Source organism: Protobothrops mucrosquamatus, unplaced genomic scaffold (assembly GCF_001527695.2).
Source record: "Protobothrops mucrosquamatus isolate PMUCROS unplaced genomic scaffold, P.Mucros_1.0 scaffold539, whole genome shotgun sequence".
NCBI classification, from domain to species: Eukaryota; Metazoa; Chordata; class Lepidosauria; order Squamata; family Viperidae; genus Protobothrops; species Protobothrops mucrosquamatus.
Genome location: NW_015386844.1, coordinates 150,693 through 165,696, shown reverse-complemented (window position 1 = coordinate 165,696; position 15,004 = coordinate 150,693). Strand labels below are relative to the sequence as shown.

Below are 15,004 nucleotides of genomic sequence, written 5' to 3'. Positions count from 1 at the left end.
TCTCTCCTTAGAGGAAAGGTGGGCAATCTGTGGATGTGCAAATCCTACGTACTTCCCTTGTAGTCCCCCCTCCCAGCAGCTGAATGATGGAATGATTTCCACTGGAAATAAATAAAACAGAATGTAGTAAGGAATTAATAGACTTAATGTACTTTGAAACACACACACACAGAACAAAACAGGAAGGGAAAGAAAAATGATAAAATTGCCTCCAGTGACATTTCCACTTTAAAACTCATGGTTCTTACTGGGCAAAACCAAGGGCAATTCTATTTTACAAAACTGTTGCCTACAGCTATGCCCTTGAAAATTCAGGTTCTTGCCTTTTAACATAAACTGGCTTGGATCAATATCGTTCTCAAATGAACTACCAAAACACCGTATCTACTTGTGTATAAACCCATCCGCAAATAAGCCAACCCTCAATTTTTTTTAATAAGAATACTATTAAAAATATGCCAGCTGTGGACCAGCCAACTCTGGACATTTTCATATATTTTAATTCTCAGGGTTGTCTTATCCAGGGGTAACCCACAGATTATCAATTTTTCATGGCATGTGGTGAAACATTTTATTATCACAGATGGAGTTATCTGCAAGTATACTGTATATGAGGTACACAGGTACTTTAAAAAGTATTATTACCATGCATCCTTGCAGATAAGCCCATCTGTGGATGAGGCGAACTGAATTTTTTGGATGTATTTTGGCACCTAAATTTCTCAGCTTATTCATGAGTACAAATGATAAATACATTCTCAAACCTATGACATTTTATTCCTCTTTGCCCTTTGACGTTCTAAATTGTCTTTACCTCTAATTTTGAAGCTTTATAATTCAGGGTGTCAGTTTTCACAAGCTCTAAAAGATATTTATTAACAGTATTTCAAGAGTGCTTCAGCCTCAAAGGACACTGGGTAGCAAAACAACTAAAATTAAAATGGCATGATTACCCTGGGAATCCTTGCATTTTTCCGCACTGCCATCCCCAACCAATACTGATCACTAGACTTCAGACTGAATAGACACATAAGCATTCAGGAGCTGAGGTTGGGATCCCCTATAGAATAAGTAGGAATTCTCCCATGCCTGCAGCACATGGTATGGGCCTTTAAATAGATGTCCTTTCACAAAAAAATAGAATCCATAGAAAACTGCCATCTGCTGATACTCTCAGTCAGTGGACTTTTGAACCACTACTTTTTCTACTTTACTTAAATTTTATAGGGAAAATGTATGTCCTGTTTTATGTTAGAAAATAGACTTAAAGTCATTGAGAGTACATTGACTGGAATGGATCTCAGATGTACCCCCCCCCCCACACACACACAAATGACTGAATTTATGACAATTCAGAGTTACAAATATATGTTGACAAATTATCTTCAAGAACCATCCAATTTTTAAGTTTGAAGTCATGGTAAGCAATTTTCAATTTTGTATTTTTGAATTTACAAGACTGGATGCTTCCTGCAAAATGAATCCTTCATGTAAAAAAAAATTCACTTATTATTCTAACTACAGCTGTTCAACTGTAATGTGAATCAACATTGTTCATGTATCAAAGGTTATCAGCTCTTTTCTTTATATAGCACCAACTTTAAGAGAGTTATATTTTTTGAACTTTGCTAATGTATTTTCTAAACTTCTGTGTGATATATGACATGCTCCTAAAGTAAATTTGTTCCCACAATGATAAAGTAATTATGAAATGAAATAATGAAGAAAACCTTCTTTGAGGCGGGAAAAAAGGGTTTTATAAAAATTATATAATTTGAATAATAAGAATCAGAGACGTAAATATAGAATAGCTCGAACAATGTGTTCTTAATCATCAGGATAATCAGATGTTACAATAATTGATTACATGTATGCCTTTTATTATGGTAATGGTATAATCCACTAATCTGAAAAATCAAGGTCCATCATGGCTCAAATCAGAGAGAATGATGTGATTTGCTCTTAAAGTAAAATGTCTCCAATATTAGCATAACAAACTAGCAGTCTGAACACAGACTATGGGGATTTTTCTATGATCCAATATAAATGGGGACCAAAAATGTGGAGCTTTGGTGAACATTTTTTTTGAAATTGCTAACACCAAAATATTGAGTGAAAACTCAGAAACCACCCTACTGCAGATCCACATATATGCCATAACGTGTTGCACTCCACAACCTATCAATTCCACATTAACTCTTGAGAAAAGTTATGATATAGATTAAATCGACTGAAGACTGCATCTTCTTCCTAATTTCACTAACTCACAGATGAAAATAATTGACCAAGTAGCATTTATTTAGATTCAGTCCAGGTGAAGGGAATAATAAGACTATTAAGTGTGTGAATTTGAACTCTTTGACACCAGAGTGCTAAATTGAAAGTGAATGTATTTGAGCTATAAGCAACCAACTACTATACCTTTCTACATGTTACTATTTATACTTCACTAAGTCAATTGTCCTCAATGTTTATCAGTAATAATCAGGGCAGGACACAGAATCAACAAAAATAACATCAAATATTTAAGTGGGGCTAATTAAATCCTGGTTTATGTCAATCGAGGACAGAATAATCTAACTTCATGTAACATCCTGAACGTGTCCTCGGGGTACTAAATAAAATTGAGCAGAATCTTCTGCTTTCATTTTGTTTGGTTTTATAACAGCTTTATTTAGCTTTACCCATTTCTGAGCCCAGCAGCCATTAAAATATTGCAGCACATTAAGTTAGTATGCATATCTTTTATAGAAAGTTCCTTAGTTATTTGAAATCAATAAGAAAGAAGTGACACAGATTTCAGTCAAACCCAGATGTCACCATCACAACGTATAAAATCCAACAGGAATGAAGGGACCGAAACCAAAGCAAATATTAGATATGATACAGCAGCAAATACAGTAGCTCGACAAAGCAAAAACAAATATCCCTGTAAATGAAGCTCAGTTTTCAAACAGTTGTGGGAAGAAACTTTAAAACTATTGTATTTTTGAAAATATTACTTATAACGGGAAATCAAAATAAATAGTTGATAAAAATTAATTGTCCCTGATCAAAGAGATCTTTTCAAGTGTAAAGGAGGCCATGCCTCCGTTGAAGTTAAAAAAGATTTCTTTCAAAAGTATGAACAGTGTACAAGACCAAAATCGTAAAGGTAAAGGTTACCCTAATTCTTCCCCCAAATTTTTAACATATTGCTGTACAGTCTTTTATAGATTTTTCTTTCAATATATAGTGGCAAAAGGCCTTGACAGAAGATACAAGAATATAAATAACCATGTCATTCATACTGCTTCCCCAAACCTTCCCCACAACTCTTCTTCCCCAAGGCTGGGATTAATTTGGATACAGCTTTGGCAAACATAAAAATCCTCTTTAATGAAGTTCCTCAAACAAAACAGTTAGCAAAATATTTGAATATTTGTGGATAATGTCACATTTAAAGTAAACATCAAATCATGTACCAAAATCTTTTGATGGAAAAAAAGAGAAGAAAAATCCTTAAAGTGGCACAATTCTTGTACCACGGGAAAAAACAGAGGGGAAGAAACTAAATTACAAACATTTAACGTGCATAGCTGGGAGGGGGATTCAATTATTTTTCCTAAATTCATTCAATTGGATTTTTTTTTTAAATAGCTATTCAACTACCAAGCACCCAATATAGCAATTTTTATCATTTCATGATTTCTGTTTAAAAACCTATTAAATTAATCCCTCCAACAAGCTGAATGAGTAGCTTGTCAATAAAAAAACACACCATGAATTTTTCATCTTTAGGTTGACCACTAATTTTTGTTTAATTTCAAAAGAGTAGTATCTGGGTCTGCAGCAAAGGCCTTCACTTGTCCTAGAAAGGAAATTACTATAACCACATCGTACAGATTCTAAAACTATAAAAGTCTTAGAATGCAGCATCCCTTCACAGAAATCTGATAAAACTGAATGTAAATATAAGATGCTGCATCTTTATTTTAAAAAAAAATAAACAATTTAAGCAGACATAACATACATTTGTACATTAACTGGCCATTTCTGGTACAGAAACCCAGCACAGTATGCTAAATGTTATTGAATAAATGTAAATGCTACTTACATTTTTAAATACAATTTAGACAACTTTTTTTTTAAATGTTTATATATTTTTTCTTAAAGTTGCACAGTTAACTTTTCAGCTGCTAGCTTTAATGCAACACATAGATAAAGTTACATAATTTTTAAAGGTTTTTTTTTTCCTAGGGATTTTTTTTTTCCTCAAACTTCTGACCCACATCAAAAAGAAAGTAAAATAGTGGAATATAATTTAAAAAGAATTAGCTCCAAGTCTAGCAGCAAAGCCATTAAACCAAAATATATTTACTAATATAAACAGAGAGAAACGATGGTGCCTGCAGGTGCAGCCCCAGCTATCTTAAATCTACTCACAGAAATAAAAATTAAAATGTCTCTACAAAAATAGTCTGATTATTTAAAATAGGAGTAGAAGCCATTGCTACCTGATGAACTACCTAGGCTAAGTTCCTGAAACAGGGACAAGGGGTCGCTATTCTTTTTTGCCTGCTCAGGAGGGGGTCTGGGCTTGGGAGGAGCCCTCAGAGCACTTGCGTAGGACATGGCAGGTTTGTTCAACCCAGCGCTGGGCTGGCTGTTGCTGTTGGATTCCACAATCTGCTTGTTGGGCATGAGGGGTGGGAACTGGCCCAGATGCTGGAGTACATTGTAGTTAAAAGAACTGGACAACGGGATGTTTTCAACCTTCATCTGTTCCTCAGGGGATTTGATAGTCTTCGGAGGAACTGGAAAGAAAAGTTCATCATCATCATCATCATCATCATCATCATAACCACCACCACCACCACCGTCATCGTCATCATCATCATCATCATCATCGCCATTTTAACTAATAAGGATCACAAACAGATTGGAAAGCTACTTCTCAGGTTTCGTCTCCTGAAGATATACAAAAAGCATTACCCTAAAAGTTAAATAAAACCTGCAGAGATTTGTCAAATGCTTCCAGTCCTGTTAAGATATTTTAAATTGAAAGGATTTGGGCGACCTTTACAAGACCTATTGAAATTGTTCTTCAGTTGGTTTTATAAAGATAGCCAAAATGGTTTTAAGAATATATTGCACTTTAAGGCCAAGATTAAAAAAAAATATCATTGGTGTATTCTAACCATGCACAATCAAGAACGAGCAAACAAGGATACACAGCATACACAACTCAAGATATTGTGACTCCAACTCCCAGAATGCCCGAGTCAGCATCATGATTAAAAGGGACAAGAAAGTGCCACTGACTCACCTAACTGTTCTCTTGGTGGGATTGCTCTGTTGGATCCGTTGCATGGAATGTTCTGATATGGGGCTGATGATGAAGAGTTGACCCACCATTCAGGGGGTGAATAATTGAAAGAGGATGGGTTACTCTGGTCCTGAAGCTCTTGACACTGTCCAACATTATCTGGAGGAGTATTTAAACCTTCAGAACAAGCCTGGGTTGAACTAGATGACATTCTTCTTTGGTACAATGGCCTGCCAGGTCCTCTTGGTTCATACTGCATAAAAGAAGACAATCACTCACTCACATGTCTATGTTAAAAGTCCCATCTGAGTGTCAATACACATATTCTGAAACTGTCCTCAAAAAAAACCCATGTATATTTTACTTGGTGTGATTTTATTTACTAACACAAAGATGTCCTATTCTTCACATTCACCATTCTGTTATGAGAATAGGGAGATAAATAAACACTGCATTCGACTCTTTCATTTTTATATATCCGTGTAACAGGATTAAATCACTTTTTAAAAATCATTTCAGATCCAGCCTTCTTCAGAACAGTTAATTGTATATTACATGGCACTTCTGACTTTTTCTCTTTATAAGTTCCTTTTGATTCCTAATTTTTCACTTTGAACTTTCAGTTATTGTATGTTGATTACATCTAAGCTTGTCTTCTACAAAATTTCCTCTATGGGGCAATTATATGACTCATCTATATTGGTTTAATTCATCCCCTGAAAATAATTTTTAGGTTGCCCTTAACACACAGTCTATATAAACTTGTTTTGCAATACATGTTATGTTTATACCAAGCCTTTTTTTTTCTTTTCTCTTTTCTTTTTGAACCATTGCTCTGTTCTACCAGAGATAAAGCAAATGAGATAAAGAAAAGGAAGCAAATTTGAGGAGACTATATTTGGAATCAGAAACTACAGATGTAATCTAAAGTCACAAAAAGCTCTCTGCATGTGCTTAGAACCATATAATATGCAAAATGCTATTTTTAACTTTAACTTTCTTGTGGATTACCCTGAATATTTTAATGGTTTACAGGTCAATACTTAATGAATACAACCAGGAATTAAGAAAAGCCATCATTAATGCAAGTTTCACTTAAAAGAGCACCTACTCATAATTCATTATTTTAAGAAGGCTACCAAAACTGCAGACAAGTTGAATAGAATATAACACAAAAACACAGACCCATATTACTTGTTAAAGAAGAAGCTCAATTGATGCTGGTTATTTTTTTCTTTGTGAATGAGGTAAGAAATGAGAACATAGGCGTTTATTATTATTTAGAAAGACAAATAAGTATGATTCTTCATTTTACTAATCATTTTTTCAGTACACTTTGGTGGATTTTCCATAGGGAAAATGTACCATTAACAGAATGGTGTTGCAATAGATGGAACCAGCAACAAACAAGATATTTATCTGAATAAATAGGCATTACTTTATAGTACATTAGAATGTCTCCTTACTTCAATTATTTAACAATAGTAATAACAAAACAATTCTCCATCGTTATCACCAAATTACATGACTGAAAGGAAGGAAGGAAGTGCGGGTGTATCCAGGATTGGATTGGTGGTGTTAGCGTGGAACTTCACTCACTTGCTGGGTTTAGAATTCCAAAATTTAAAGTTCTTTTGCACCAGGCTTAAATGAGTAGATTCAAGGGGGGGAAATACTACAATATTTTAAGAAACAGACAATAGTTCTAATGTGTAGCCCTGCTTCTAATATAAAAAGCTTACTCCTAGTGCATTTCTCAGTTAGTATTCTCTATTCAAGCACTGGTGGTACAAAAATTAGAGTAAGACCTATTATGAATATTTTTCATTGGATCCATTTGGAAAGCAAGTATCTTATGTATTTATATCCCCCTCCCTTTTTTTTAAACAAATAACTCAAGGTGGTAAACATGCTTAATATATCCTTCCTCCTCCTATTTTTCCCAGAAAAACAACCCTCCGAGGTGGGTTGTACTGAGAGAGCAAGACTGAGCCAAAGTCACCCAGCTGGCTTTCATGCCTAATATGTACTGGTGTTGGGCTTCAGAGTTTAGCGACCGAAATCTAGTGAAGAGATTGTCTGACATTTTGTGGCCTTTTCACAGGCAAAGAGATCTGCTGCATAGACCAGGGGTTCTCAACCCCCGAGTCATGGACCAGCACCGGGCCACGGCATGCCAGAAACCGATCCGTGCAAACAAACAAAGCCCCTTCCATGGGATGCAGGCAGCACATGAAACCACGCCCCCCTCGGTCCACAGAAAAACGTCTCTCCACGGAACCGGTCCCTGGTGCTCAAAAGGTTGGGGACCTCTGGCATAGACCACGGGGACCTCTGGCATAGACCACAGGCACCTAAGCAGGGACTGACTGAGCTCCTGCCTTTATAGCCAGGAATTTTGTCTTCTGATTGGTACAAGTTAGTGGGGTCTGGTCTCTGATTGGTTCTTTGTTTGTGCCCAGTCTGATTGGTAGTGTTGGTTCCTGACTGAACCACTCATAATATAGCAGTTGCTAGGTATTTAGGCTGTACAGCATTTCCTTTCCTGGGATTGTAAAGTTTGTCTTTGTGGCAGAAGTTCAGGAAACTACTTCAAGTCCACTTACTTTTCTAATTTCACACCACTCTATGGGTCCCAGTTCACTAAATTACCATTTTAAACTAAATTCCCACGTTAACACACAGTGGGAACTGTTTTAAAACTATCTTACTCTATTTTTCTCTAGAGGATTTGGCTTATCTCAGCATGACAGAGTTAAGACTTCCCAGACTAAGTAAGGTGTCTGCCAACCAACGGATTTCCATTTATAAAATTACTTTCTTTGTCTCCATGCCCCTCCTTTTACAAGTCCCTTGCATAGGGAGTCCTGGTGTAGAGAACGCCCAATATGACAACTTAAAAATGTACAGCAAACGCAGGATTCTAATTTCTAACAATTTAATTTCTATTTAAGTGCCAAGCCTTGTCTAATTCCATCCAGAACAGTAACTGACCTAATAGCACGTTGAGAGGATATTTAGATATTCTCAAATGAAGAAGAGAAAACTTAGGCCATTTCTCTTCCCAATTAGCCTTAGTTTTCACATGGTTTCCCCTTGTACAGTATAAAAAATGCCCCCTCCATCTACCAATTACTGTCAGCTTCAGAAGGAGTTCATGTGCCCTCAAGTCAGTGAAAATGCAACCTAGCTGTGCCTGGTTGATACCAGCAACCCTGAAATAGGAAGTCTGTATATATGCTATCCAGGAACAGAAAGCCCATCCATCTTGACTGGTTAACAGAAAGCCCATCCATCTTGGCTGGTAAGGGTCTTTTTCTAGCTTGCCCAGAGTTTCAATGAGGAGTTGATAAATGAGAAAGCAAGAAAGCTAACCTTGAGATAATAACAGCAGTGAATCTGCCTGGTTCATGGTTGAACAGAAAAATCAAAGAGGTTTGCTGATAGAAGGTCAAACTTCTTAATCAAGAAAAAGAATGTTGTGTTGTTTGTAATTCTTTCCTTTCTTTCAATTCATGGCAACTGTCTCCCTTATGAATACTATTAAAAGCCTTGGAAAGGAACTACCCAAATAGAAGGAAACTTTCTCCATTAGATTATATTAGATTTTGTTCGTGCTATTGTAGCTTTAAAAAGAAGCACTGCTTGAAAGCACTCTTGGATTTCAGAAAAAATAGAAACCTGTCTTCATGTTTTCTTCCCTTTTCTTCCTCTACCCTTGAATTTCCCTCCCTGTTTTCCCACTATTAATCAAATGCATCCCTACTGGATGCATTTTTTTCCTGCTACTGAAGAGATTCTCTGAGATGGGTCTTCAAATAAGATTGTCCTTTAGCCTGATCACAAGTGTACCCTATTTGAAATTATTGTGTACATTTCTCACGGCTTTATCAATTGCCTATAACTCATAAGTACCATGCATCTTTACATCTAGCACAGTTCTGAATTGCTGTTAATAGCTCTCCCAACCACTAAAGCTCATCAAGATGCTCCCTCTGCTACTGTTGCTATAACGTCCTCTCCTTTGTTTGCACAGTCCTACTATGATTAAAGCATGCCGGTGAAGAAAAAGTGCATTCAAAGCTTGTATTAAAATACCATAAAGCAGTAAGGACATAGCAAGGTAAACAGTGCCAAGGGTCTGCTAATTCTGGAATTTAAAAATAAAAGTGCCATTGTCTTTTGCCCTGCCTGAAAGTGCTGCTAATTTTCTTAAAGAATAAGTGTGTTCAGAATGGAAGGCAAATACGTCTGGATCACTTTCGCTCCCATCAAAATCTGTTTAGATTATTCCTTTCAGCTCACCCTCAGGCCTGGATATGGAACTGAGGCCATTGATCATTCTTATAGATCGGGGGTCCCCAACTCCTGGTCCGTGGACTGGTACTGGGCTATGGCATGCCAGCAACCGGTCCGCACAACCAAAGGCCCATCTGTGGGATGCACGCAGCACACAAAACCACACACTCTCCGGTCCGTGGAAAAACCTTTCTCCACGGAACCGGTCCCTGATGCCCAAAAGGTTGGGGACCTCTGTTATAGATGACATGGCCCTGGGCCAAGCTGGAGGAATACAACTTTCTTGGTCCGTCTTGATCTCTCAACTGTGTTCAATACCATCAGTCATAGCATCTTCAGGGGCTGTGGTATCTGTCTGTATCTCTGTTGGGAAAGTGCCAGCTAGGCTGGAAGGCGGGGCCAAGCGTATGCAGCATGCAGCTGAGCAATGACTCCAAGTTAGGCCCTCGCTTGACCCCTCCATCCAGCCTAGCTGGCATTTCCCCAATAATCTGCTTTTTCTTAGCTATCTCCTTTCTTTTGTTCTTCCATTTTAATATCATATTTTAAAATACAAAAAAAGTGTCATCTACATCTTAAGATGGCCTTCCACCACCAATGGCTGTCCTACACTAAAGACATGGCTTCCAAAAGTAGAGAAGGAGAAATAACTGACTGATTTCTTGACATAAGATGGATTGTTATAACTGTGTTATTGAATAAAACAAAACAACACAGCAAATGTGTTAAGGGTTAACAGATATTATAAAATTGGTATCGGGACAGATATTCAGATTAGTTAAGCCATGATATATTCTAATATTTATAGTTCTGTAGTGGAATATGAGCAAAAGCTAATTAATTCAATTCTTTCTTCAGTTACCTATTTAAATAATACATTTATTCAAAACCTTTTATCTTAATGGTCTAGATGAATAAAACAACAAAGTTTTGTCTTCCCCTTTAAAAAGTGACCTTTCAACAGATTCTGCTAAAAAAAACCAAAGAATTTTGAATTTTAGAAGAAATGAAAAAAAACAAACTGTAAAAGATCTGTAGCATTTCCACCACTATATTCAAAGTCCCATTAAACATAAATCAAAGATTTTACTGGATGTTCATTCAAATGTCTGTCGAACAGTAATTCTTGGTCTCTGGCTGTGTTTTTGAAAAACATAAAATTAATAGGGTTTACAATAGTTATTTTGCTCCTTTGCCCAGTTTACTACCAACTTTTCTTTTCCATTTTTGGCAAATGCTAGATACCCCACTGAGGGATGCAAAAACAGAGATCTAAGATTCATATATAAGCAGCTATAATTCAGTTTTGGCTCCTGGTGACTATGTGGACAGGGTTTTTTGGCCATATTTTCAGAATTGTTGTCAGTGCCTTCCTAAGGCTGAGAAGGAGTGACTTGCCCTAAGTCCCCCAGTTGGCTTTAATACGTAAGACTGGAGGACTAGAACTTAACAATCTCCCAGTTTCAATTGCTTTAACTTATAATACCCAGCTGGCTCCCTTGAAAAGATTGGACACCCAATTTATCATTCACAAGTATATCTAAAATCACTACTTTAAAAAGAAATAAAATTAGATTGCTAACGTTGGATTTTCAGTATCTCAAAATAACTTGGCCATCTGGCAAATGGCATAAAAAGCCATAATACCTGATACACAACCAGCTCCAGTGAAGCAGCAAGAACAACAAGATTCTAAGATGGTGGCCACAGAGGAAGCTTGGTTACATCGTGGGAAGAGAAGTTGCTATTAAAGTAAGTTATCTTAAACTAAGACAAAACAGTAGGAGAAAAGGGAAAGAGGGAAAGATAAGTCAGAAAAATAAAAAAAACTGAAGAGAAAAAGCGAAGAGGGATCTGCAGAGCAGAGAGGAGAATCTGCTGTGGGGCAGAGAGGAAAGCCAACTGAGTGCAGCACAACGACTGGCAGAAAGGAGAAACAGGAGAGCCATGAGATAGTGGAGAAGGCAGGAGAGCCAGCCAGGGAGAGGAGAGCTTACTGTGAACCATCCAGGCAGCCCTGTTTGCTGAAGGAAGCAGAACACCAGCACGAAGATCAGCAAATGAGAGCTACATGGCTGCAGAGCTAGTGGTGGGGGTGGTGGAACACTGCAGCACAGTAGACCAGGGTCTACAGACAGCAGCAGACCAAGTGCTGCAGATGGTGGTAGACCAAGGCCTACAGACGGCAGCAGACCAAGTGCTACAGACGGTGGTAGAGCAGGCAGCAGACCAGCCGGCAGCAGACCAGGTGCTGCGGATGGCAGTAGCCAGGGCCTACAGACGGCAAAAACCAAAAAGAGGGATTTTCAAACAACAAACTCATGGAACAGGTGACTGTTACTATTGTAGTATGCAATACATGTTCCATGTATGTGCTTATGCCCAAAGAACAGCCAAACTATACATGCATTAGATGTAAACTATGTAAACTACTGGAGGGAAAAGTAAGGAACTTAGAGGCAACTCTAGCCACGCCCCAATCTACAAAAGAAAGCTATATCCAAACCTAACCAATTAATGAACAAATAACTCCCAGAGGATTTGACCCTACTGATAAACCCTTGGAGGAAGACAGGTAGAGGTATGTCACACACAGAAGGAAACACAATACTCAAAGAAAGAAACAGCATATAACAAACCCCTTCTGCCCAATCCAATTCAACCAGAAACAGCCCCACTAAAATCGATTTCTCCCCTTAGATGGGAGAAGAAATAGATGAACTCTTTGCCAACCAGCTACCAAATGTATGTAGGAAGCATACCACAGTAGTAATGGGAGACTTCTTGCCACAGTTGTTAAGTGAATCACTGCAGTTGCTAAGTTAGTAACATGTTTGTTTAATAAGTCTGGCTTCCCCATTGACTTTGCTTGTCAGCAGGTAGCAAAATGTGATCATGTGACCCCAGGACAATGCATCAGTCATAAATACAGGCCAGTTGCCAAGCGTCTGAATTTTGATCATGTGACCATGGGGAGGCTATAATGGTCATGAGAAAAATTGTCATGTCAGTTTTTTCAGTGCCAATGTAACTTTGAACCATTATTAAACGAATGTCTATATAGGTCAAAATAAATGTAAAGATTTTTCCAAGTGAAGCTCAACTCCTGCTGACTATATGCCTTTTTTTTTTTTTGCAACACAACAAAAATGACTTGCCACTGCCTTCTTTTGAAACATTGTAACTTCCCAGTCTAGCCTATAGCCTTGGCACTTCCTGGTGGTGCCCATCCAAGTATCAAACAGGTCCAACTCCACTTACCTTTTCCCCCCCAACACAATTAAGATTAGCTTGGCACCAGGGCAAAAGACACAAGTATACAAACCCCACAGACTACCTACCTCTTCTAAGCTATGCAGAGAAGAAGCAGATACTGCTCGTGAAGCGAGGGGGTGAAATGGTTCCTGACCAACTGCGTGCTGATGATTTTGTATTTGTATAAAAGGGTTCGGTTGTGATCTATGAGGCAATGGAGGTATACCATAATGAAAGCCTTGCCCCATGAGGTGACTCTGGTGTAAATTAGCATAGGTCCATGATCCATCTGGCTGCAGGTATTTCAAGGAAGGTGGGGTCAGGTGTTCAGATGGCACTGAGAAAGGGGGATTGTACATTTGAGGCAAATGCTGCTGAAATGCTGGATTGTTAGAGATTTCAAGGTCTCTACTCTCAGAGAAATTAGGAAAGTGGCCACTGTGGTTTGAGTTGCATGTAGGAGAGAGGAGTGCTGGTGGACTTCTGGGCTGCACTTGTCTATATTGCAAAAGTCTTGATTGAGGTGGCGGCATTTCAACGAGGTCCCTGTTTTCAGTTTGATCACGGTGGGAGAGCTCTCGAAGCAAATCCTGGAATCTGGATTAATAGAGAATGATTGCACAAGTGAGATAAAATGCCCTCCAATTAACAACTAATATTACAAGAAGGACAACACACGTTTTTTTAAAGTGCAGTTATCCAGGCAACTGGGCTGTGCATAAACTTCATTCAGCGAAGGTAGATATCGTCACAGTGAAATTATCAACGGGTTTTTAAATTACAAATGTCAACAAAGAGGGATGTATATGTGTGTGTGTACTCATTAAAAAAATGATTAGCATCTGTAAATATAGTAAATGATCAACCAGAAATGTAAGCAACAAAAAATAAAACACAACAACCTGGATTTAACCATCCAAATGGGATATTAGTGCTAATTAAATCACTAAATCCCCCATTAAATCACAAAATGTCATTTGTGGCTATTTACATCATTTATGTAATGATGGCATTATGCCAATAACATAAATTGATGTGAACAGTTAAAATTAACATAAATTTAACTCCCTCACCCAGACTTATTTGGGAATCTGCTGAATCCACTAAATGAGGTTCCATTAGATCAAAATTTTCACTCTACATATGAGATATGCACTTGATGGCAAAAAAAACCCCCAAAAAACAGCATTTTAAGGAAAATAAAAAAATATTCCATCACTGTAGTTGTATAATTTCTATCAAATGATAATTACCTTGAGTATGTTGCCTCCGTTTCCTCTTCAATATTGTTGGCAAGTTTCCAGTTTGCCCTGACTGGCTGCTGATGCAGTCCCATTGACTGCTGAGAAAGGTGGGATAAATGAGGGTGGTGATGGTGAGAGTAAGAAATATTGCCCTGACTGAGATAGGCGTTATGCTCGTTCCATTGCTGTAGTCTTGCTTGCTGTTGCCTTAAGGTTTCCAAAGCTAAATTTCCATGAATACGATCTGTAAAACAGGAGGGGGTGGGGGAGCGAGAGAATAAATACTCAGCTTCTATATTTAAGAGCTTTTTTTTACATACACACATGCATAGACTATCAAGCATTCACATTCCTTGCTAAAATTGTGCTATCCTCCCAAAAAAAATGTTTCAGCAGCTAGGATCCATATATCTAAATGAAAACTTACTGTATTTAATGTCAGATTCATAAATAACATGAAAGAAGCATACCATTATGCTTTATTGCCCCTTTTTAAAAATTCTGAAATGAATGTTAATCTTGAAGAAGTCCTACTCCTCAAATCCTCCAACCATGTATCAGCTTTGGTGGCTTGATTTTTTTATTCCTTATTATATCTAAGGAAGATTAGCTACAATGATTTCATCCTTGTTTAAGATCCTGGTTAGTTAGCTGATATTAGACTGCAGCTCCATTTTTAGACACAATAAGGAAATAATGTAGCCAAAATCAAACCACTAAAGCTGGCACAAGAAGGCACAAGAGGGTTAGGAATAGGACATGAACACAAGGCTCACACCTAACTTTACTGTAGTTTAGGTCCTAGGAAACCAAGATCATTACACCCAAAATAGCACATAGTCTGAGAATGGGCTAGTCAAGGAAGAATGCTTGCAGAAGTTACACGGTTGAAGGATGT

General features: G+C 37.7%; 1 protein-coding gene across 1 annotated transcript in view; it reads right to left on the bottom strand.

Moving 5' to 3' along the window:
* Nucleotides 1-4,347: 4,347 nt before the first annotated feature.
* HELZ (helicase with zinc finger) overlaps nt 4,348-15,004 on the bottom strand; it is a 129,691-nt gene continuing 119,034 nt past the window's right edge. The window contains exons 28-31 of the mRNA XM_029284331.1: nt 14,116-14,350; nt 12,949-13,459; nt 5,309-5,561; nt 4,348-4,796 (exon numbers count right to left, since the gene is read on the bottom strand). Of these exons, the coding sequence (XP_029140164.1) occupies nt 4,465-4,796; nt 5,309-5,561; nt 12,949-13,459; nt 14,116-14,350 (1,331 nt within the window). The 3' untranslated portion in view covers nt 4,348-4,464. The remainder of the gene's footprint in view (nt 4,797-5,308; nt 5,562-12,948; nt 13,460-14,115; nt 14,351-15,004) is intronic.